The 24,302-nt window shown below is 44.4% G+C and overlaps 1 protein-coding gene across 2 annotated transcripts in view; it reads left to right on the top strand.

Moving 5' to 3' along the window:
* Positions 1 to 23,996, top strand: part of Parn (poly(A)-specific ribonuclease) — a 139,429-nt gene extending 115,433 nt beyond the window's left edge. For both annotated transcript variants that reach the window (XM_040730776.1, XM_040730775.1), the window contains exons 23-24: positions 19,048 to 19,241; positions 22,985 to 23,996. In XM_040730776.1, the coding sequence (XP_040586710.1) occupies positions 19,048 to 19,241; positions 22,985 to 23,037 (247 nt within the window). In that variant the 3' untranslated portion in view covers positions 23,038 to 23,996. The remainder of the gene's footprint in view (positions 1 to 19,047; positions 19,242 to 22,984) is intronic.
* The last annotated feature ends 306 nt before the right edge of the window (positions 23,997 to 24,302 follow it).

Raw genomic sequence — 24,302 nt, 5'->3', positions numbered from 1 at the left:
TGTATTTAAACCAACCTGTTATCTCAGTCTCAACACCATTTTAAAGTTTAAAGACACTTCTAAGACTTAAGGCAATCCCTTAACTGCAATCCCCCATAAAATCAAAAGTAAATTATATACTTCCAGCATAAACAGAATACACATTACCATTCCAAAAGGGAGGGAAGTGGGCACAGTGAGGAAATATTGAACCAAAGCAAAACGAGTCAGAATGGCTGCTCTTTGAAGATCTGGATGATTGTCTCAACATTCCCATCAGTGTCAGCTCTGACAACTTGTGCACCTTTTTTTCTCAGCACAGAGCAGGGAGGCAGCAGAAAAAAACAAAACAAAAAACACTTGCTGTCCTGGAGTGTGCCATGCACCAAGCCCCATAGCATGTGCTATATGGTTTTTATATTTAATCCTTGCAACAACCCATTTTCTTTATGGTTTTGCTTTTATACGAGTGTTTTCACTGCATTTATGTCTGTGCACTGTGTACATGCCTGGCACCTACAGAAGCCAGGTGAGGGTATTGGATCCCCTGAACTGGAATTACAGGTGGTGAGCTACCATGTGAATAATGGGAACTGAACCCAAGTCCTCTGGAGGAGCAGCCAGTGCCCAGCCATCTCTCTAGCCCAACAACAATCTATTTTTTAAAAGAGGGACTTGTTCAGAGTCATACAATGAAAGATAGACTCAAGCCCTTATCTGTTGCCTCGAGTCCATTCATGGACTATCCTATCCATTGAAAAGCAGAGAGTACTCTCTCCTTGGATATTGGTAAGCTTATGATCTTCTCGGGTGTCTCCCATACCACCTTTCAGAGCTCTTTCCCTGGGACTCTTGGAGAAAGTAAAGAGGGAGAGCTGATGCTGCTTCTTGCTGGTATGACCCTTCTAGTACCTTACCCCTGCTGCACGCGCTGTTCCAGACAGAAGAGAGCGAATGGCGCTTGGAGCACATCTTCCTTCTCTGTTCTTGTCCAAAGCCACAAAGGTTGCCCTTTTCTCCCTTTAATGCCGTGACGTCATCATAAGGGGCTGGAGGGGTGGCTTGACAATCTAAGAGTACTTGTTTTTGCGGTGGACCAGGATTTGATTCTTAGCACCCAATGGTGCCTCACAGCCATTCCTTGGCATGCATGTGCTGCACATTAATACATGTAGGTAAAACATTCATGTATAAAATAAGTAAATCTAAAAAAATCTAATGAAGTCATGCTAAGAGTGCTCTCAGCTACATTGCTAAAGTTGTAACAGAGACTCGTCTTAATCTCTTGCCTGGTATTTCCACCTAAGGCCATGTGAAAATGAGAATGACCACCTGTGCCTTGGAAAGTCAGGTCAAAGACCTTTCCTACATGCCATGCCACAGTTTTCTAGGGTAAATGAAAGGAAGTCAGTGTTCAGGCTGCCATGCTCTCAAAATTACACAGATGCCTATGTGATCTAAAGAATTAAAGGTGTTATAAAGGGTAAGTGGTGCATTCATTTTTTCATCATCTCAATCAGTTCTAGGTTGTTGAAAGAAGTTGTTTTCTGGTTTTCTATAGTTGTAACCTCAGAAATGCCTTCACAAACCTACCCAAGATACAGGGAGAATATGGACTAGCTTTTAGTGAGCTAGTCTGTTCTGAGGGAATTGAAGTCACATTTTCCCTACCAGGTATGAAGTCATCACATCCTGTTGGCTTTTCAGAGCAGATCCATAATGCAAACACTATCACCGTACTTGGACTGTGGCAAACATGTCTACGCATTTAGGATGGCTGAGTTGGCAATGCATGGTGAGACCATTAAAATTCAAAGCAGCGTTCTCCATGTGGCTGACAGTGTCTCTCTGTTTGCTCTCTTTTCCTGCAAAGGGCATCAGATAAAGACTTGGGGCCTTCCAGGTACCTTTCTTCCTGTTCACCTTTTTTTTTTTTTTGGAGGGGAGAGTGTTAATACTTCTTTTTTATTTAAATTAGAAACAAGCTTGCTTTACAAGTCAATACCAGTTCCCTCTCCTTCCCCTCCTACTCTGCCTCCCACCAACTCCCTATCCCATCCCTTTTCTGCTCCCCAGGGAGGGTGAGGTCTTCTATGAGGGATCTTCAAAGTCTGTCATATCATTTAGATCAGGGTCTAGGCTGAGGAGAGAGTATCCGTTGATGTTGAGTGGGCTCCCAAAGTCCATTCGTATACTAGGGATAAATACTGGCCCACTACCAGAGGTCCCTTAAGATTGCCCAGACCTCCAAACTGACACCCACATTCAGGGGGTCTGGGTCAGTCCTATGCTGGTTTCCTATCAGTCTGGGGTCCATGAGCTCCCCCTTGTTAAGGTCAGCTGTTTTTGTGGGTTTCTCCAGCCTGGTCTTGACCCCTTTGCTCATCACTCCTCCCTCTCTGCAACTGGATTCCAGGAGTTCAGCTCAGTGTTTAGCTGTGGATGTCTGCTTCTGCGTCCATCGGCTACTGGGTGAAGGCTCTAGGATGGCATATAAGGTAGTCATCAATCTCATTATTGGGGAAGGGGATTCAAGGTAGCCTCTCCACTATTGCTTAGATATTGTTAGTTAGGGTCATCCTTGTAGATCTCTGGACATTTCCCTAGTGCCAGATTTCTCTCTAAGCCTATAATGACTCCCTCTATTATGGTATCTCTTTTCTTGCTCTCTTTTATTCTTCCCCTGACTCAATCTTCCTGCTCCCTCATATCCCCCTCTCCCCTCCTCTTCTCCCCTTCTTTTTCACCTAACTCCCTCTCCCCTCCCCCCACTCTCAATTAGGTGTAAGCCTGCCTCTCTTAGGGCCTGTTCATCTTTTGGCCCCGCTGACAGTGCAGAACTTTCTTTCCTACTCAATTACAGTTAGTGGGATTGAAAGAAAAGCAAAAGGAACCAAAATGACAATTTCTGAAGAGACAGAATGAATGACTGTCTTGAGAAACACAGTAGAGTAAGATCAGGTGCTGTGTTGGTGTTCTGTAGGGAACTAACTTTGAGTCTTTTCCTAGAGTCGTTTCTACTCTAAGTGTTAACATGCAGCTATCCCAATACTGTGGTAATCCAGTGAATGGAAGTAGTAACACCCAGATTAGGGTAAAGGGGTCTTTGAGGAATTGGATGTTTTCTTATAGGGAATGCTAAGTGTCTCCATTGTGTGAGCCAAAATGTAACCCAATAAAGCTATATCCTTGTGGACTTGGAGGGACTTGGAGAGGACCTTGTCTATTCTGTGCCACTTTACAAAAGGAACCTGAAAGCTCAGAGAAATGTGACATACCAGTTTGTATCAGAGCTGAGTTTGCTTTTAAAGACAAGTACTGATTTTCTGGTGGTGTTTTTCATTTGAGTCAATCTGTGTGCAGTCCTTTTACATTTTTTTCTATTAAAATATTATCCTTGTTATTTTTTTATTGTGTGTGTGATATGTGTTTGTGTGTGGGTGTGTCATGAATGTGTGGAGATCTGAGGGGTAACTTTTGGGAGGTAGTTCTCTCTTTCCATGTGGATTCTGGGAACCAAACTAGGCTGTCATGCTTGTATAACAAGCACCAGACCTGCTGAGCACCTTACAGCTGCTTTAAAAAAGTATTTAATGTTGCACATAAACATTGCTTTTAAAAGCCATGGAAAATTTATTTTTTAATAATAAAAATAGTCCTAAATGGCTATTATTCAGTAGTTTCAAATTGAAAAGGAATTCGTTTGTGGACGTTTACTTCCTTTATGTAAAATAAAAATAAATGCTTTGGGAGGGGGGCGGTTTAGACAGGGTTTTGCTGTGTATCCCTGACTGTATTGGAATTCACTCTGTAGACCAGGCCAACCTTGAACTCACAGAGATCCGCCTACTTCTGCCTCCTGAATGCTGGGATTAAAGGTGTGTGCCACCACCACCAGGCTCTAAAAACACTTTATAAAGGAAGAATTCACCTGCTGTTTCCACCCTGTTCCTCTACACCCCTCAGTGCCTTCTCCACCTGGACCCCACATCTCCAGCTTATTTCTGTGTCCTTTGCCCCCCTGAACTGTAACAAATCCTTTGCATTCTCATGCCTCCGATTCTGAGTGGGATGGATCACAGTCATGTTTCACGTGGTGTTACCCCCTTTGTGGCTGAAATGCTTTGCATTCTCATGCCTCCGATTCTGATTGGGATGGGTCAGAGTCATGTTTCACGTGGTGTTAACCCCTTTGTGGCTGTACAGGAGCTTCACAGGAATGTGTTTCTCACCTCCCAGCTTGTATGTTTTCAGAGCCATGCGTGGCTCGTTCCACTTTACAAACACGCACAACACTGTTGTGTTCTTACTTGAATAATCAATGATCCTTCTGAAGCATTGGCTAGTAAGAAACCTGAATATTTGCCCAGGTGGAAACATTTTGATGCTTGTCTTCCTGGTTCTGACTTAGGATGTGGAGTGAGTGATAGCCAGTTACTACTCTCCCATGTGTTTGGGTTGTGTCCCATGCTCTTTTGTGCTTTGAGCATCCAGAAACTTCTCTGTGAGTTCCTTTCATGTGATTTTTGTTTTCTGGCCTTTCCTTAGGCATCTTGGTCGTTTGTCTCAATACTGTCCTCTTATCTGCCTGGTTGCTTTCACAAGCGCCTGTGGCCTAGACTTGCGGCAGCCCCAGTGGCAGCAGTGTGTGGCAGTCTTGCCTTCTGTGCCTTGCTTGTGTAACTGGTGTTGTCTAGTTGATTCTTTGTTACACTTGTATCTTTTCCATCCATTTCCTCTTTCCATTTAGCCTTTTAAATGTTGCAGGGTTTGTCACCAGAAAGGAGAGCTGTGTTTTTCTGTCTAAGCAAGAATTGAATCATTGACTTGACCGACAGGCCCTAGAAGCTGCGGCAGCCAGGCATGGTGTACAGAATGAGGGTCTACAGTGAGGTTAGTGCAGGGCATAGAACAATGCGCACCAAACCCTCATTTGTGTGTTTAGGCACTGCTGAGACTTCTAGATACATGCTTAGTTTTGTGTCATGTCTTCTCTCCTCCTCTAGACTGCTTGGATGTTCTTTGCTTTTGACCTTGATGACCTTGACAGTTTTGAGTAGCACACGTTACCAGCTCTATAGCATATCTCCCTTCTGAGTCTGTCAGACAGTATTCTAAGTGACACTTAGAAAACCTATCAGTGTGGATGCCACCGTGACTCTGCACTGTTGGTGCTTACCTCAGGCTCCCGCATGAAGTGATCTCAGGTGTCTCCACCATCAAGTACTGGCTTCTCCAGTTCCATCCTCTACTCTTTGAGAGGAAGTCACTCCAGCGAGCCTTTCATGTCTCAGGGACTGTGTCTGCAGATTCAGACAGCTGGCAGTTAGAATTTTCAGGGAAGATAATTCCATCTGTGCTAAATATATAGACTTTTGTTTCTTGTTACTGTTGCCTAAGGTACAGTGTCATGACTGCTTGGATACATTAAAACATGTTAGCTGTCATAAATAATATAGTGATGATTTAAAGGATGCGGGGAGTCATATGGGTCAGTTATATGCCGTAGGGCCACATTTATATGAGGGTTTAGCATTCTTAGTGTTTGGTGCTCTTCAGGGTCTTGGGGCCAGCCTCCTGGTACCAAGGGGTATTTATGACTTCCCTCCCTGAGGGAGGAGCCTCCTGGTATTGCCGACCTGATAGAGGTGGGGCTAGCTGGTGTTTTTCCTGTGCATAATGGTAGCATGAGACACTCATTTTGAAATGCATCATTGCCCTGAGATTACCTAACTTATTTCAGGCCTGCGTTTTGTCTCTGTATAAATCTTGGTCTTGCCAGGCAATGGTGGTGCATACTTGGGAGACAGAGGCAGGTGATCTCTGAGTTTCAGGACAGCCTGTGCTACACAGAGAAACCCTGTCTCAAAACACACACACACACACACACACACACACACACACACACACACACACACACACACACCTTGGCCTAGACTAAAGTCATCAAGACCTTTTCATACTTTTTCTAGCAGTTTCATAGTTGTCACTTTTATGTGTAAGTGTAGGTGATCAGTTTCAAGGTAGTGTTTATATACAATGTGAGATGAGGGCACACCCTTATGTTTGCATATAATGCCCAGCCACCCTGGCACCAAATCTTTAAAAGAGTACCTCGCTTCCTTTGCCGGAGTCATTTAGCTGTGTGTATAATGCAGGTCTGTGTTTCAGCTCTGCTGTGCTCCGATGTTCTTTGTGTCATGTCTTTTCATAAACTCACTCTGTCTTAATTGCTAAAGCTTTATAGTGAGCCTGAAATAAGATGTTAGATCTTTCATCTCTGTTGTGCCTAAGTCCTTCGTTTCCTGCAGGAGTGTTAGTTGGTTGGTTCCCACAAGAGCAAAACCAACTCCCTGATCATATGATGGTAGGGGAATCACATGGCAGCTCTAGGGACCAGAGCTTAACTTTGTAGGCTTGGTGTTGGGCACTTCTGAAGGAGGAGCAGCCAATGGGGGGCTTTCTGAAGGCAGGATGGGGGGGAAGGGGGAGGAAGGGAGGGGTGAGGCCATAGCAGAGTTCCCAGCTAAACATCTGGTCAGGGTTTGGAATGGGGGAGTGAGATCAGAGAAGAGATTCCCAATAGGTATGTCTTCTCACAGCAATGTCTCACGGTCTCAGCATAGGATTTTGTATGCACTTTAGGGTTCTCCTGAAACATTATGCTTTGTAAGTTTCATGTTCTTTTGTACAGATCGGATCTCCAGTCATAAAATTTGCGGATAAAATTTTTTCTCTTCTTTTTAATGTTTTTATTAACATATATTACCTATACATAACAGTGAGTTCATGATGCCATTTTCATGAATGTTTATATTTCAATCATATTCACCCCCTTTATCTCTTTTGTCCCTTTCCTAACCTCACTAATCCCCTACATTCCCAGTTTGCCCTCCTCCTGCTTTGGGGACCCTCCTTGTGAGAGAGACGGGGGGGCGGGGGGGACTGCTGATATTAGTAGTATTACCTATAGTAGCTTGTGTAAGCAGACTTTTCTGTCTTGCCCACCAGTTCCTAAATAAACGACATGGAGAGTAAATATGAATTATAAATGCTCGGTCAATAGCTCAGGCTTGTTAATGGGTATAAACTCTTACATTTATGTTAACCCATATTCTTATCTATACATGGCTCGGTACCTTTTCTGAGTATGGCATACCTATCTTGCTTCTCCCTGCACCTGCTCATGACTCGGAGACTCTGCCCTTCTTCCTTCCAGCATTCCTAGTTTGGCTTCCCGCCTAACCTCACCCTGTCCAACTATTGACCAGTCAGCTTCTTTATTAAACCAATCACAGTGACACGTATTTACACAGTGTAAAGGCATATTCCACATTTCCCCCTTTGTGTCTAATTGAAAAGGAAGGTTTTAACTTTAACATAGTAAAATTATATATAACAAAGCAGTTATTACATAAGAATTATTGTCATAATATCCATTCCATTTTTATTTGTCAAATTTAGAGAAAATGCTCTATTTTATCTTTGTGACTCTAAAGTTTTATATCTAACTTATCTTTTATCATAACTAAGGGAAACTTTAACTATGGCTATCTAGTCTTGATCTCCATCAAAGTCCCAAGAAGGATGAAATGTTACCTAGTGACAGGAACACCTGGCTGCCTGGGGAGTCGTCCAAGGTTCCTCTGTAACGTTGGGTTTTCCACTTTGGCCTACAGGCCTAATATATCTGACAGGCATTTCTGAGAAGCAAGGAATTTTGAATAAACTTTCCTACCCTGTCTTAGCAAAGTCACCTTTTTTTTTTTTTGCATCCTACTGGTTCAGTTTGGACAGTATTCTGTCAGCAATTGAGGCAAGGACTATTATGTAGATAACTATCAGTCTGTATTTGTTAGTTACACATTATATTTTAAAATGAGTTGCATAAACAGAATACCCCAAACAAGAGTAGAAACATATATATAGTATAGTTAAAAAACAAAAAACTTTAGATTTGTATTAATAAACCAAAATCCATACCAGTGTAAAATATTTTGAGGTTAATAGTTATTTTACTGGATTAAAGTATATTTAGTAACCTACTGTTTTATCCTGTCTTTTCTATGTCCCCCGTTTTTTTTTTTCAGAACAAGTTCCCTGAACCTAATCTCCTTTGTTCAACATTTTTTCTGACCATTACTAACAATTTGTAACTACCCCACCCTTAGTGATAATAAACATCCATAACCAATATTTTGGGAGTGTGGGCATCGTTCTCCAGACTGCTTCCTGCTGTCTGAGGGTTGTGGTATCTTTGGGGGGACCTTGAGAAAATCAGGATAGCGATTAAGTCTTGGCTGCAGTAGTCTGTGTGTAGTCTCAGCCAGCAGCCTTGATGCTGTTTTGGATACAGAACTCCAAGGTAACAAACATTTTGAGATGCTGGACCACCTGAGCCATCTATTTTATTGGTGTTGTTCACCTTGTTCTGGAAATACATAACTGTGTAAAGGTAACATACATGTCTTCATTAAAACAAGTATGACTGTGCATTGTACCCAGGTCAACCCAAAGATGATTTTTTGTTTTATGTTTGAGCAGCTAAAATATAAACCACTTGTCTTTTTTTTTTTTTTTTTTTTTTTTTTTTTTGGTTTTTCCGAGACAGGGTTTCTCTGTATTGTTTTGGAGGCTGTCCTGGAATTGGCTCCGTAGACCAGGCTGGCCTCGAACTCACAGAGATCCGCCTGCCTCTCCCTCCCGAGTGCTGGGATTAAAGGTGTACGCCACCAACGCCTGGCTTAAGCCACTTGTCTTATAGTTCTTCTAGGTTTATTTCTTTATGTTTGTAGCAGGATTTTCAGGGGGTCTTCCTCAATCAGTCTTGATCATCTTTTGCCTGGAATGAACTTACAGCCTCTCATCTCCTATGGAAATAAAAGTTTAGCCTCTTCTTCAAAGTTACATATATTTTGAATTCAATTTTGAAGTCAAGACATTTTAAAAAATATGTAGATTGGATTAATCTGGCAGTTTCCATTATCCAGTGTATCTTAGCAGCTTCATTGGCAATCAGAAAATCTAATGACAGCACAATAACAACACAGAATCTAGACTCTGTGTATTTCCATCTTTACGTGGCTTATTATATTTTTGTTCTAATCCTTTTTTAAGAAATTCATTATTTTTAAATTTTGTAAAGATTTATTTATTATGTGTGCAGTATTCTGCCTGCATGTCAGAAGAGAACACAAGATCTTATTATAGATGGTTATGAACTACCATGTGGCTGCTGGAAATTGAACTCAGGACCTCTGGAAGAGCAGCCAATGCTCTTAACCTCTGAGCCCTCTCTCCAGCCCTTTAAACTATTTTTTAATCTCTCACTGTCTCTGCCTTTTCTCTTTTCTCTCCTAAGCCTATATATGTTTTTAAACACACTGTAATTTGCTTAGAGGTTTGTTTGTCCCGTGTCTCATCCCCCTATCCTGTCTGAATCTTTCTTTACTGTGTATCTGTAATCATTTTCTGGCCCCATGAGCCTTTAAACTGTTAAACAGTGTGGTTAAGACCTCCAACTCTGTTTTGGTGGCTGGTTCCATCCTGCTTGGTTCCCTGAGAGCCTAGCTTCATGGTGGAGGTTCTGGCTGGCAAGAGCCATGTTTAACACCCCAACTCTGGGGAGTTTTGGGGTCCATGCACCACCAAAACTGCTCATAAACCCTATTTAAGTGTTAGATAGCAGGGTCTCTTAAAAGCCATGCCCATTTTTTGTTGCTAGCACTGAGCCAAGAAGCTATCTCTTAAAGGAGCTGCGCCACTGCTTGTTGTTAGCAAACATAGCCTACTGGAGAAAAGGCAATAACCAAAAAGCTGTGCTTGACTCTGTTTTTGTGTGTTTAGAATCTTTTTTTAAGCTTTGTCAGAATTTATGTAGAAATTCCTGCCCCATGTTGGAACACCATTGTAGGCGGACCTTTCTTTCTTGCCCACCAGGTCCCTAATAACCTACATGAAAACTAAATATTAATTAAATGTTCTGCCAATAGCTCATGCCTAGCTCTTACATTTTAAGTACCCTATATTCCTTATTTATGCTGTGACATGTGGTGGTACCTTTTTGTCATGGCACATTCATCTCCTGCTCCCTCTATGTCTGGCTGGCAATCCTTTGACTCCACCCTTCTTCCTCCCAGCATCCTCAGTTTGGCTCTTCCACCTAGCTTTATCCCGTTCAGCTGCTGGCCAGTCAGCTTCTTTATTAAACCAATCACTGTGTAATTTACACACTGTACAGAAGGACTATTCCACAAGCATGCGTGTCTGTTTATAGGTGCATACGCACATCACCAGTGGCTGTCCCACTGGAGAAAATGTTTCTCCTCCCCCATCAACATTAACACCTCAGCGAGGGGTGGGCACCCATGAGCCACCCCTGTTCCAGGGGTGGTAGAGGTGTTGATGGGCACAGTCTTATGAACATCCTCTGTAGATAATCCCAGGGCTCTGAGTTCAAGTGTACAATAGCCATGTCCTGCCCAGAAGTCAGCATTCCACGCCATTCTAACCACTCCACTCCCTCTGGCTTTTACAGTCTTACTGCCTCCTCTTTCATGATGTTTCCTGAACCTAGAGGGTGCAACTGATTTTTATATTTTGATTATATTTCCTTGGATCTTGCATTATAAATTCATTTATTCCATTAAGGTTTTACATATTGTCTGACATTTTTGTTTTGATAGTCATATATACAAATAAGTGGACAGTGAGACTGTTTCCCTCTCATGTTATTCTCTGTTGACTAGGGTCCTGGAACTCACCGTGTAGATCAAGCTGGCCTTGAACTCACAGAGATCCACCTGCTTCTGCCCCCTGAATGTTGGAATTAAAGGCGTGCACCACCACTGCCCGGTGTGCTTGTGTGTTTTGAAATGTCGGCTAAGAATAACTTTAAAACAGTAAATACTTAGAATGTGTGCCATGTCTTTTAGTGTTTAGACAGTATTTACCTAGCATCCATTCAGCGTCACTATTTTCTTCCTTTAATATTTTGGGTTGATGAGTATCTGTCTGTAGGGTTTTTATTATTCTTTTTAAGATAGGGTTTCTCTGTGAAGCCCTGGCTGTCTTTGAACTCAGCATATAGACCAGGCTGGCCTCTAACTCACAGAGATTCCCGTGTCTTTCTAACTGCTGGGTTAAAGGTGTGCACCATCATTCTCAGCACATAGGGTTGTTCTTACATAGTATTGAAACATAATTTTGTCAGTGTGCTCATAACAATACTCAGCTTGTATACTGTTGTATTTTGTGAATTGGCCCTTCAGTGTACTTAGTACAACTCTGTCACAGAGGTGGCCCCTGCTGTGATTATGGTGACCTGCTATTCACAACCATGCCAGGAAATTGTGTGAATAGCTCAGCACAACTCAGGATTGAATCTTGAAGTTAATTGTTGTTGAGGGCTAGAGATAGGCAAGACTACCTGCTATTATTATAGAGGACCTAGGGGTGGTTCCCAGCACCCAATTTAGGTGGTCACCACTGCCTATAACTCCAGCATGCACAAACACATAAAGAAATTGTTAAATCATTTTAAAGAGGAAACGTTAAAGATTCATATGAACAATGCTGACAGTCTAATTGTCAACAAGTAGAGCAGAAAATTCCTCATGATCCTGGGCAAAAGAATGAACAAAATACACTACTCCATAAACAGAATGACCTTGAGATAACTCGTAGACCATAGTTAAGAGTTAAAACAATACTCTGCTAGGAATGCCTCAGATTGGGCAAAATTTTCTTTTTCTTTCCTTTAAACAGTGTTCTATTTTTTATCTTATGTGTGTGGGTATGCCACTTACATGTTTATGTGCATGCTTGGTCCCTTGAGGGGTCAGAAGATGGCACTGGATACCCTGGAACTGTTGTTAGTATGGGTGTGAGCCACCATATGGTGCAAAAATTGAACCCAGGTCCTCTGAGAAGAGCAACCAGTGTTCTTCCTCTCTCCTTTTGAGAATATAATGTCATTCCATCATTTCCCCTTACCTTTCTTCCCTACAGACTCTCCAAATGTACCCCTTCCTACTCTCTTTCAAATTCATGGCCACTTTTTTCATTTGTGTATGTGTGTGCTCAATTTGTATGTCACTTGTATGTATCTTTTAAGGACTGACCAGATAACCAAACCTGTTGTTTTATCTAAATCTTAGTTGTTTGATTTTACCAATAAAGACTCAGGAGCCAGAGGCTGGGGTGATAGCCTGCTAGCTCATCCCAGAAAAAGTCTCCCACACCATCACAAACAAAAACTCAAACTCAGTGTCCCTCTCTTCTACTTCCTGCGTGTCTCTATCCATTCTCCTGACTCCTCTTACTCTCTGTGTGTTTTGTCCTGTTAACTGGTTGCTTGCTTTACCTCTTGATCTATGGTTGGCTTTATTTAATTCTGCTTACAATAGCAGAAAGCTCTTTCATTAAAGGTGTGTGTTAGGAAACAGTTGAGTTGGCCCTGGAGATATGAGTGAGGAGAACCCAGTTCTGATGGCCTGAGAGCAGAACTGGCCCTGCTCCTTCCTGCATGCTCTTTGAGTGAGCTAGCTGAGGCAGTGCTGGAGAGAGAGCTCATCTTGGTAGTGATAAGGGAAAGCTAATGTACTGACCAAGCCAGCCACCACCCAGGCTCAGAACCAGGGTTTTGAGTTGGTCCACCCAACATCCACCAAACCTATGAACTGTTGGAGCATGTGAAGGGGACAAACCTACAGATCCCAAACAGTGGGATATTCTTGTCACAGGGCAGCAGGATATCCAAGAGGAGCCCCAATGAGAGCTCATTATCAGTGATATAGCAGTGACTTGTGGCAAGTAAAGATGAACAGACTTAAGGGTAAACTCTGTGTCTCATCTGGCCACACTACAGCTTCCACAGCAAGATCCTTCTTGTTTTTGTCTTGTTTGGGTTCTGGTTTTTCTTTTAAATTTGGTTTTGTTTTGAGGGGGATGTTGCAAGGGCAGAAGGCAGATGCAAGGGGACAGGGAGTTGAGTGGGATTAGAATACATGCTGTGAAATCCATAAAGAATCAATAAAAGTTTAAAAATATGTGTGCTAAGGCTAAGCCATACCACAACTAGAAGCAGGTTTTCCAGTAACTAACAGTTTCTGGGTTTACAGTGTGACCAAATATCCCGCAACACAGACCAATTGGCATTCTTTCCCTGGTAGACTGTTTCTCTGGTTCTCAGCATTCCTTAGTTGCTTGCAGTACTTTTGTAGGGTTGAGGCCTGGTGATCTTTTCCCTGCCTACTTTGGTGTGTCTATTGGGTCTTCCTTGTTCATTCAGCTCATGTTTATGTAGTCGTGTTGGAATTTTCTGGGTTTTGCCTCTGACATAACAACTTCACAGCAGACTCCCTGATTGTCTGGATCTTATGATCTTCCCATTCCCTCTTCCCCAATGTACCCTGAGCCTTAGGTGCAGGGAAGTTTTTAGGTGTATCTGTTGCAGAATATTTGTTTACACTGTGTGAAGATGTGTCACTGTGATTGATTTAATAAAGAGCTGAATGGCCAATAGCTAGGCAGAAGAGAATAGGCCGGATTTCTAGGGAGAGGGAAACTCTGGAAAGAAGAGAGGCAAGGAGACGCCAACGCCAGTGAGATGGGATAAAACTAAACTGGGGCCAAGCTTTCATTAATTAATAAGTTTCCGTGTCATTATTTGCACGTTGGTGGTCCAAGATAGTCTGATGAGAAAGCTGACTACATGTATCCATTAGGACTGAGATCCACAACTCTGCATTTTGATTGGTTGTAGTTTTCTGTAATGGTTTCTGTCTATTGCAATGAGAAATTTCCTTGATGAGGGGTGAGAACTGCACTTACCTCTGGGGATAGGGACAAATGTTTAAACCGTAGCTAGGAATTATGCTGGTTTAATTAAGTAGTGATTGTAGGTTCTTCTCTAAGATGGTTGATGTCACTGGTCCAACAGCCAGTGTTCTTACCTGCTGAGCCATCTTTTCAGCCGTTTGGGCAAAGGTTTCTTAAATACCACAACATGTTCCATCCAAGAAAAATACTAATAAACTTAGTTTATATTAAATAATGTTTTCTTCAAAGGATGAAGTTATCTCTGAGTTTTGCTTACATAGATTCAACACACTTCTGGTAAAAAATAATTGAGAGCTCTGTGTGATGGCTATCCCCTTAATCCCTACACTCACATCATTGTGAGTTCAGTGCCAGCCTCGCTTACATAGAGAGTCAAACCAACCAGGGCTATATAGTGAGACCCTGTCTCTAAATCAGTAAGTAAGAACAGAAGGACTGTGTCTAAGGAAGGACACTTATGGTTGACCATTGACCTCCATATATATTCATACATATGTGTGCACATACATACAAACACATAGAAATTACAAAATATTTTTGCTATAATCTAGCAAAAAATATTTGCTAAGTCTACATCCAAGAAAGTAATTGTCTTTATTTCTAAATATAAAGAACTCATATGTTCATAATAAGAAAAGCCAATTTTAGAGTGGGGGGAGTACAGTTCATGGATAGCATGAGAGACGCCCTAGGTACAGGCTTACACTTTCAGAAAGAAAGACATTTTTTTTGAAAAGGTGAAGGTGAAACAGCAGATACTTCTAGGAGGATCAGCAAACGGCTACTGAGTGGTGTGGCAGCTCCCTGGAGAGGTTGACAGACAGGCTAAAAGACAGACTGTGTTCTCCTTTCACAGCTCCCTGGAGAGTAAGACAGACAGACAGGCTAAAAGACAGACTGTGTTCTCCTTTTACTGTGGAATCCTACTTCTAGATATTTTTCCCAAAACATTCACAACAAAGCTGTTACCTTAATATCTATAACAGTTTAAGAATTTTTAGATGTTGGACACAACCCATGTGCCAACAAATGGTGGTGCAGCCGCAGTCCTGTGCAGTCATCTCAAAACACCCGACACAAAGGACCCCCAATTGTGATTCCATCTGCAGGGACATCTAGAAAGGCACACCAAGGACTGGGCAGGTTGCTGGGAGGTAGCTAAGTGCAGAGAGGAAATCTCTGCGGGTTTCATTACACAGAAACTGGGCGTGTGGTATTTGAGCAGGAAGGGCCAAGGGAGCGGGCACTTTGCATGAACACGAGCACTAAGACAGGAAGCACAGAGCGTCCTTAGACTGTGGAGATGGACTTTGATGGACGCATAGGTAAGTCTGTGTCTGAGCCAGGGAAGAAGATGAGAAAAGAGTTGATCCTGGAGGCTGGACAGGTGGAAAACCAAAGACGCCTCTGAGCTGGGAGTCCTTGCTCACACTTGCGATCTGTGGGAACACTGGCAGACTTTAAAAGGAGTAAATTTGTGAAGGGACCAGGACTGGAGAGAGGTAGAAAGGCTGAGGTTGGTCAACTAGGACCCTGTTGTCAGAGACCAGGGCAAAGCTGTGTGCCCACGGTGGTAGCCTGTGGGGGAGCCAGCAGGAGGTTTTGAGTAGGACCCGGTCTTTTTTGCTCTGTTCACATGGCTGCCACACAGTCAAGATTTGTAAGTTTGACTCTGTGAATATAAAAATGTTGTATATGGCAGCTCCTGGGTGAATTTGGTAATCGAGAGAATACTGGATGTACAAGGATTAGAACACTGAACAACAGAACACGGTTTCATCTCCAAGCTGAGAGCCTGGAGAGAGGCTGTTGCCTCAGATGAGACATTGTCATGTGGCCAAGATGGCCTTTCCTTGTGTTATTAGGCTGACAATGTTTAAATGATACTCTCCTTTCTTCTCTTTCCTCCTTCCTTTCTTCCACTTCCTTTGTGTTTGAGTGCTAAATGGCCCTACAAGCTCCCTCCATTGTGTGCTCATCTGTACCCCAGCAGCACACTCTGGCTTGTTTGGCGTTACCCTGTGTTCTTTGTCTCTGCTCATTCATCCACTGCTGACAGACTCGAACCTTTCCAGTCCTTCACCCCATAGGACCAAAGGTAACAGCCACACAAGTTGCTCTTTCACACCTTATGTTTTTGCATTTTGGTACGGGAAACAGCTGCATAAACATTCCTGGTTTGGCGTTTTAATCTTTTCTTGAAACTGATTTTTACTTCATTTAGTTTTTATGTCTTACAGTATAGTCACTCAGTTTCTTAAACGTAGAGATTCAGTTGCTTTGCCATATTCTGCAGTTAGAAATGACATGGTAATAGACGACACACACACTTTTTTGCATTTTCTATTTTTGCATTGTTGGGTTTAGCTTCTGAACTCTTAGAAGCAGGCTCTTTGTCTCTTTGTTGTTTTGTTAGATGCCCTCATCTCCCTGGCAGAATGCTGCCTTCTCATCCTCATGCATGAAGGGCCCATCCCCATCACCTCACAGAATGGATCAACAAGTGTGTGATGCTTTTGCTAATGTGGTGGTGAGAGACCACAGATCAGCATTGCACTTTTGCATCATGAGCATGTTTAAGCAGTGTCTGCATGTGTGTTAGTTTTCTCCTTTTACATTTAGTTTCTTCCATTAGAATAAATTATATGTTAGCAACATCAACCTTTGTCTGTGATATATGTGGTCAGTATTTTATCCTGCTTTATCATTTTTATTTTTTGCGTTACTCACACAACTACCATACACAAAATTTTTATATTCATGAAGTCAAACCTATAAATCTTGACTGTATGTTGGTAGCAAATCATACAAGGACAGCATCGTCCATACCTAAGCTGTCAAAATTCGCCAGGTTTTCTCCTAGTACTTCTGTCCTTACATTTTTCACATTTAAATAGTTGTCCATCAGGCACTTATGTGGATAGTGTAAGAAGGCCTTCCATTTGTCCTTTCTCACTTGTCTTAACAGCAGTTTGAGAAAGCCTGTCCTTGCTGAAATAATTTGTGTCCGCTCACACACAGAGTTGGTGGTACTGAGCATGGTGGTGCATTTACAGGATTCCAGCACTCAGAAGGGTGAGGTAGAGGAATTCGGGTGCAAGGCCACCTTGGCTTACACATGAAGAGATTGTCTCAGAAAACAAAGAGATAATACATTTTAAGGAGCTTTTTTTTGTTATTGTAAGATTAGATAGTTTCAGAAAAATTTAGACAACTCAAAAGCTCATAAACAATTCACTAACCCATTAGGACTATCCCATGCTGCAAAGGGAAGAGGCCTGGCCATTTTCTCTGGGCTCTGAGTTCTGGGGTCTGGTGACCTTTAGGACATAATGTTTAATAAAAACTTAGCTGGACCTTTAATCACAGCACCCAGGAGGCAGTTCAAGGCCAGCCTGGTCTACAGAGTGAGTTCTAAGACAGCCAGAGCTACTCAAGAAACTCTGTCCCAAAAAAACAAAACAAATTCATAAAGCACTAAGTTCAGAAAGAGACCCAGGTGTTCACAGATGTCTAGTATCTGGTAGAGGAGCCTGGGGATGGAACCCCAGCTGTCAGGTCTTGTGGAAGGTGCCATTATCTGCCAAGCTCTCTCCCTGCTGCTATTACCAGGTTTTTTTTTTTTTTTTCTTGTTTGATTTTGGTTTTTGTTTGGTTTGGTTTTTCAAAATAGGGTTTCTCTGTGTAGCTTTGTAGACCAGGATGGCCTTGAACTCACAGAGATCCACCTGCCTCTGCCTCCCAAGTGCTGGAATTAAAGGTGTGCGCCACCACTACCTGGCCTGCTGTTACCAGTTTTAAAGCCATGAATAGCATGAACTTTTAACAGTGATCTCCTTCCCACAAATGTTGCTGTTGACATCTTCCTTTTTCTTCACAGACATTTAGCTCTATTTAGTTAGGTGTGGTGGCACACGCTTGCACTTCTGGCATTCAAGAGGCTGAGGCAAGAGGATCATGAGTTCAAGGGCGGCTGGGCTAGAGTAATACGCTTACGCTACCTGAAAACAACAAAAACTTAAAAACAAATACAAACCACCTGTGTAATAGAGGTGAAACAGGAGGCCAGCCCTCAGAGGTAATGCTGGCATGATCCTCTCTTCCACAGTCTAGAGGGCTGGCCTGACCCTCCTCACACAGGTGGATGGTGTGAGGGCTGACCTGACTCTCCTCACACAGGTGGATGGTGTGAGGGCTGACATGGCCCCTCCTCACACAGGTGGATGGTGTGAGGGCTAACATGACCCTCCTCACACAGGTGGATGGTGTGAGGGCTGACCTGACTCTCCTCACACAGGTGGATGGTGTGAGGGCTGACCCTCCTCACACAGGTGGATGGTGTGAGGGCTGACATGGCCCCTCCTCACACAGGTGGATGGTGTGAGGGCTGGCCTGGCCCCTCCTCACACAGGTTGACTGTCTGCAGTGACTGTCAAATGCAGAGGAGATGGTAGGACCATGGAGGAACAGAATTGGCCAGCCAGTTTTAACTCGAGTATCTGTCGGTGAGACTTCCTAGGGAAGCTGATAGGAATAAGGTTAGCTCTCTTTGCTTCCTGCTCACCCTGTTCTCTCTGCTTGAAGGCCTCCCTTAAGTGGAATGCTTTGGTTTTTTTTTTTTAATACTTTCCATCATTTAAAAAAATGTATTTACAAGACCCATTTCGAGGAGACAAAACTTGTTGGCCACATGGTCTAGCTTTCATCAAGTTTCATTTCAGAAATTGTATTTTCTTGAGGAAACTAAGACCTGTACTCTAGTTTAATTCAATATGTCAAATTCTACAAAGCCTTGAAAACAAAACCAGGTTTCATTATCAGCCTAACCGTTCACCTTCTTAGAGGAGAAGAAAATTACACAAAGGCAGGTGTGTTCTGTAGCTGTCCATGTTTGGAGCCGTGCAAGAGCAGCTGCAGCGAGAGCTCTTCATCCAGCTGTGCATGTGAGCAGGTTCTGAAGGTGCTTTGCTGTCTTCTGGCTCCGTGCCAGCAAAGCCCCTTCTGTCGTCATAGCCATGCTCCTCATTCCTTTGAGGAAATGCAGCCCGGGTTCTTCTGTAAAGAGCTGCTAATGCTCAAACAGCTCACCCTTGCACTGTGGAGCCTGCCTCTGACCAGTGTGTCCTAGGTGAAGGCTGGGTCTGGGCTCAGTGATAACTGAGACATTTTCATTAGTCCTCTTCCTGCTCCTAGCACCACTCATGTTGTGCACCTTGTACATTGCAGCTTCGCAGCAACTGGCACGACTGGAAAGAGAAATCTGAGTCCTGACCCAGGGGAAGCTGGCTCAGAGGACAGAGAATCGGAGGAGATGTCTGACTCTGAGCTTGAACAGATAGATTCCTGTGCAGACCCCTTCCCAGAGGGAAGGAAAAAGGCCAAGAAGTTAAAAAGAATGAAGAAAGAGCTTTCCTTGGCAGGTTGGTATTGGTCTGACTAACTCTGATCATGGGCTGCCTCAGGCTTCAGTAGGCTCATATTTGGGGAGCAGAATGATAGCAGGGCTTCACTTGAGGGCAGACACATGTAGTCCACAGAGCTGTTGCCTCTAGCAGTAACGGAAACAGCTCTTTCATAACCGTAATGGATTACTTGGCACACCAACTTAGGGAGGAAAGGCTTGTTTGGGCTCTCGGTTTCTGAGGGTTTTCAGTTTAGCAGGATGGCAGCGGCGCTTGTCTGTGTGGTAGAGCAGGGGGCAGCTGCGCACCAGTCCCTGCTTGTTTGGGTAGTGGCAGCTAGGAAGTGGACGGAGCCAGACCAGAAACAGGGTGGTGGGTTTAACCTTCAAAGAGCTGATTCCACCACCAGTCACTGAAAGCTCCGCAGCCTTCAAAGTAACACCACACACTGGGGCTGAGAGACAAGCAGTGATGAATTTTAATCTGAGAGGCTGGAACAGGCCCTGGTTTTGGCACACAAAGCCTGCCTGCTGAGGACTTTGTGAGAGGTAATCAGGCTGTTTCCCTTCCTTCCTTCCTTCCTTCCTTCCTTCCTTCCTTCCTTCCTTCCTTCCTTCCTTCCTTCCTTCCTTCCTTCCTTCCTTCCCTCCCTCCCTGTCTCCCCTCTTTCTTTCTTTCTTTCTTTCTTTCTTTCTTTCTTTCTTTCTTTCTTTCTTTCTTTCTTTCTTTCTTTCTTTCTTTCTTTCTTTCTTTCTTTCTTTCTTTCTTTCTTTCTTTCTTTCTTTCTTTCTTTCTTTCTTGTATTATGTATACAGTGTTCTGCCTGCATGTATGTCTGCAGGCCAGAAGAGGACACCAGATCTCACTATAGATGGTTGTGAGCCACCATGTGGTTGATTGGAAATTATCTCGGGTCCTCTGGAAAAGCGGCCGGTGCTCTTAACCTCTGAGCCATCTCTCTAGCCCCAAGCCATTTTCATAATTCTCCTCTCCACGATCAAGGTGTTACATGTGTATTTCTGGTAACCCCAATGTTTAGGACCTGCATTTAGATTTACATAGAAGCAACTCCTTGTGTTCTGTTTCAGAAGCAGACTTGACACTGTTCCCAGGGACACTCTGGAATCCTGATTTTCTTCACAAACAGACTTTATATAGGAAGCCAAGGAAATAGGAAATCAGCAAGTGTTCAGAGCCTAGTGTGTGCCTTATTTATTTCACTTGATTTTTATCTCTTTACAAAACCCTTGAAAGGGGAACCATCACCCTTGGCAGTGATCCAGGCTCCAAGCTCTGAGAACTTAGGGAAGTGTGAAAAGCGGAACCATGGGACCCAGGCCTGGCTGGCCCAGCTCTGCCTTTGTACCTCACACATGCCTCCAGCAGCCAGTGCACACAGACCCTAGGGCAAGGGGCCTGGATGGTGTCTGCTCTGAGGGACACCAGGAAGCAGGCATCACTACAGCACCCATACGCTGCTCCCCGCATGCTTGGCTACATGTGGGCCCGGCCTGAGTGCGCTAAGCTCTGTCCTTAACTCCATCACTGTCTGCTCTCTGACTAGGAACACAGAGGCTTCTCGGAGTCTGCCCAAGGTCCCAGACCTCTAAAGTCTGTGCTGCAAAGGAGCCAGCCGGTGCTTTCATCCAGGGCCTGTTTGTGTGCTCAGGATGAGGAGACAAATGGCCTAGATACAGTTCTCCTGCTTTGTGTCACTTGGGGACAGTGGCCTTGACTGACAATCAAGAGTGAGATAGAGGCGTGCTGGGTAGCGGGCTTGACTATCCCAACCAGGGCCCTGGCCTTTCCACCCTGCCTGTGTCCTAATCTGTAGAGTTTGCTGAATTTCATCAAAATTACCAAAAGTCCACAAGCAGTCAGAAATCCACCTAAGCATTGTCTGCATGCGCTGCGACTTCACATCAGCACGAGCTGCAGTCATGCTTGCGGCTCCTCACCCCATCTCCCCAATCTCCCCAGCCCTCATCATCAGAGCCTCTAGAGTATTCAGATGAAAAGGCCGGGCTTGGTGGCGCATGCCTAGAATGACCGCTGAGGCCGAAAGATCCCCGTGGCTTTACCGCCAGTCTGGTCTGTATAGGGAGTTAAGGCCAGTCTCCGAAAAATTAAAACACGTGATTATAGAATACATTAATAGATTAACTTCTTTTGTAGTTTTCATCATTTTAAGTGAAAACTTTTCATCGGTTATCTAGGGTTTTAAACTTAGGCTGTTTTCCCTCCCATTGAAGCAACACTGTCAGTGCTGAACATGTGAACTAAAAACAAGAGTAGATTTTGTGCTTCTTTGTCAGTAATGCAAAAAGAGATGCCACAGGAGTGACACCTTGACATAGAGTTAGAGGGTGTGGGGCTTTTTCCTGCAGCCTCCTGAGTGAAGCCTCTGACTACTTCTGGAACTTGCTGGACCCTCCACCACCTTGGTTTAAGCTTTCAGTCCTGTTTGTGTGCAAGCTTGGCCTGGGTAGTCAGAGGCTGAACCTGTTGAGTTGAGTTAAGCAGTCCTGTTGGTCACTTTGAGTGAGACCTGTCATGAAGGAGTGCAAAGGTCCTGAAAGTGCCAAGAGTGGGACTTCAGATTGGGGGGGGGAGGGCTGTGTGCAGTGTTAGGGAGCATGCAGTGCTGTGTCTACCCGACAGCCTCAGCTCTGTGAGCCCCAGGGCCAACACCTATAACAGGTGGGCCAGCCTGGGGATTTCCTGTTTTACAAAGAGTGTGTGTAGCGGAAGCAGAACACTGGGTGTAATGCTCTGCAGATGCCACACAGAGTGGTGTCACTTGCCATCTAGATACACTAGGAGTTAAATACCAGATGCCCTCGCATGTGACAGAAGTGCCTAACTACCTGGAGTTTCTAGTGTGCGTCAGGGTGTGTCTGCCTTCAGAACCTCTCTTGGCATCTTGCCACCTTCTGTAACCACACAGTGAGGCACAGAGGCGGTTACAATAGAGAGGACAGGTTTGTGGAGGTCGCTCTTGAGCACTTAGAGCACAGAGCCTTCTGTGTCTCGGTCTATACTGGAGACGGACTCCATGTCATGCACTGCATACCAGTCCATACCAGTCCATACCAGTCCAGATGTGCTGCCGCTGTCACCCCCACCACTGCTGCACAAGTGGCAGAAGTGGAAACCTGCAGTCTGTAACTGAGCCAGAGGAGGGCTCAGCCTGCACCCCCACCTCTGTAAAACCACAGCTGCTCTTGCTGTCCTGGATCCCATGGTCCTCACTGACTTGCTGCCCCTGGTGTTTCTCCTGCAGGTCCCAGCTGCTCTCCCTCTCATGGAAACCCAGGCTGTAGCTGCTCTAGTGAGGAGCTTAGTGCTTGTTGTAAACTCACCCGAGGCATTTGGTAGCTTTGAGTCCCTTACCTCTCTGTCTGTTCTTTCACCGCTGTCATGGGGACATGGATGGCTGCTGGTAGGCTTCTATGAAGCACGTGAATTAAGTGCCCAGCTTGGCCTCCAGCAGAGAATGCTGCACGCACAGTTAGAGGGTCGTGAAGTGCTCACACCCCAGCTCCCTCCCGTCTGTGAGCAGAGGCAAACAAAGCAGGTCAGGAGGTTTGCTGCCTTCCTAAAGGTTCCCGTGGCTCCCCCTTCACTCTGGGCCTTCCTTCCTGTGCACCAGTCCTCCCTCCCCTGCTTGTCTGAAGCTGTGCACAGGGTGCTGTCAGTGCTGGCCAACAGTGTCCCCTGGTGACTGTCCATGTCCTTAATCTGTTTCTCCTTTCCCACAGGAACTGTCGCAGAGAGCTCTGCCATGCTCTTTGAAGTCCCCGACACGTGGTAGCAGAGACCAGGGTGGAGCACACTGAGCGTGCTGCTGCTGAGAGAAGGCTAGCCCAGCCTGCCTGTTTGGAAGCCATACTGTATTCACTTAATCAAATGAGGCATGGGAGGGCTTTGGAACCAAGTTTTTTTCCTTGGAAAGATATTTTTTACTTTTTTGGCTATCTCTATCTTCCCTTTTCATCTAAATTGACCATTGGCACACGTCATGGTTGAGGGCTGTTGCAGGTGTCTATTAACTAATTAGTTCCTGCTCCTAGATAGCCTGTCCTGGCTGATGAGCATTGGCAAGTCCACCCAGGGAGGAAGTCAGCTTGGAACCATGCCAGGAGAGGCAGCCTCCAGGGTGTTCTGGTCATTGTGTGGATGTGTGGACGGACATACCTCCATTCAGCCTGTGGTGCCATCACAGGTCATGGTCACTGACTCCCAGTGAGTCAGTGGTTGTGTCCCCTGCTTCCCACCATACTGCCTAGAAACAGCACTCAGACTTGTCTTTTCAATGGAAATCTTCCCGAGCTGCTGACCCAAGGTTATCTCAGCAGATGCACGGACTTTGAAAACACATTATTTCAAGTTACTTTCCCTCAGATATGAGTCTGTCATGGGTGGTGTGTGAGTGAGAAGCTGGACTTTCCGATCCTATGCACAGTGCTGGATTCATGGTGAGATGGCTTGTTTTTACAATGTATTTTTCGTATATCTGGGTGGTGTGTGTGTGTGTGTGTGTGTGGTGTGTGTGTGTGTGTGTATGTGTATGTGTGTGTGTGTCTTCCATGGCAGAACTACAGCATGCATCAAACCCTCATTCAGACAGGTGACACAGTGGCAAAGCATCGTGTGTTCCTTTAGGACACTCCAGCAGACACTTCTGGATATGTAATGCTTTTGTATCATGAAAATAAAAATGAAAAGTGAATTTCAAAAAGATGGAATTAAAGAAAATTTCATAGAAACCCACCTTTAACTTCTTCTTGGAGTGATTGAAGCATGTGTCCTCTAGCTGTCCCTTGCCCTAAGCCCCCATCGTGCCGTTGCACACCTCCATGTGTAGAAGACTTCCCCCACTCTAGAGCTCCTAGCCCTTCCCTTTGCTCCACTGAGTGGAAAGTGCAACAGAGGGAACAAGCCAGGATATTGCTTCTGCCGAGTCTTTAGACTTAAAGGTCAGAGACTGGGGAGGGCCTGAGGCTGCCTTTTGATTTGGGTTGGGTTTGGTTTGGTTGAGTTGGGTTTGGTTGGGTTGGGTTTGGGTTTGGTTTGGTT

This window comes from Mesocricetus auratus, unplaced genomic scaffold (assembly GCF_017639785.1).
Source record: "Mesocricetus auratus isolate SY011 unplaced genomic scaffold, BCM_Maur_2.0 Super-Scaffold_100024, whole genome shotgun sequence".
Lineage (NCBI taxonomy): Eukaryota > Metazoa > Chordata > Mammalia > Rodentia > Cricetidae > Mesocricetus > Mesocricetus auratus.
This window is presented reverse-complemented; position numbering and strand designations above follow the sequence as displayed.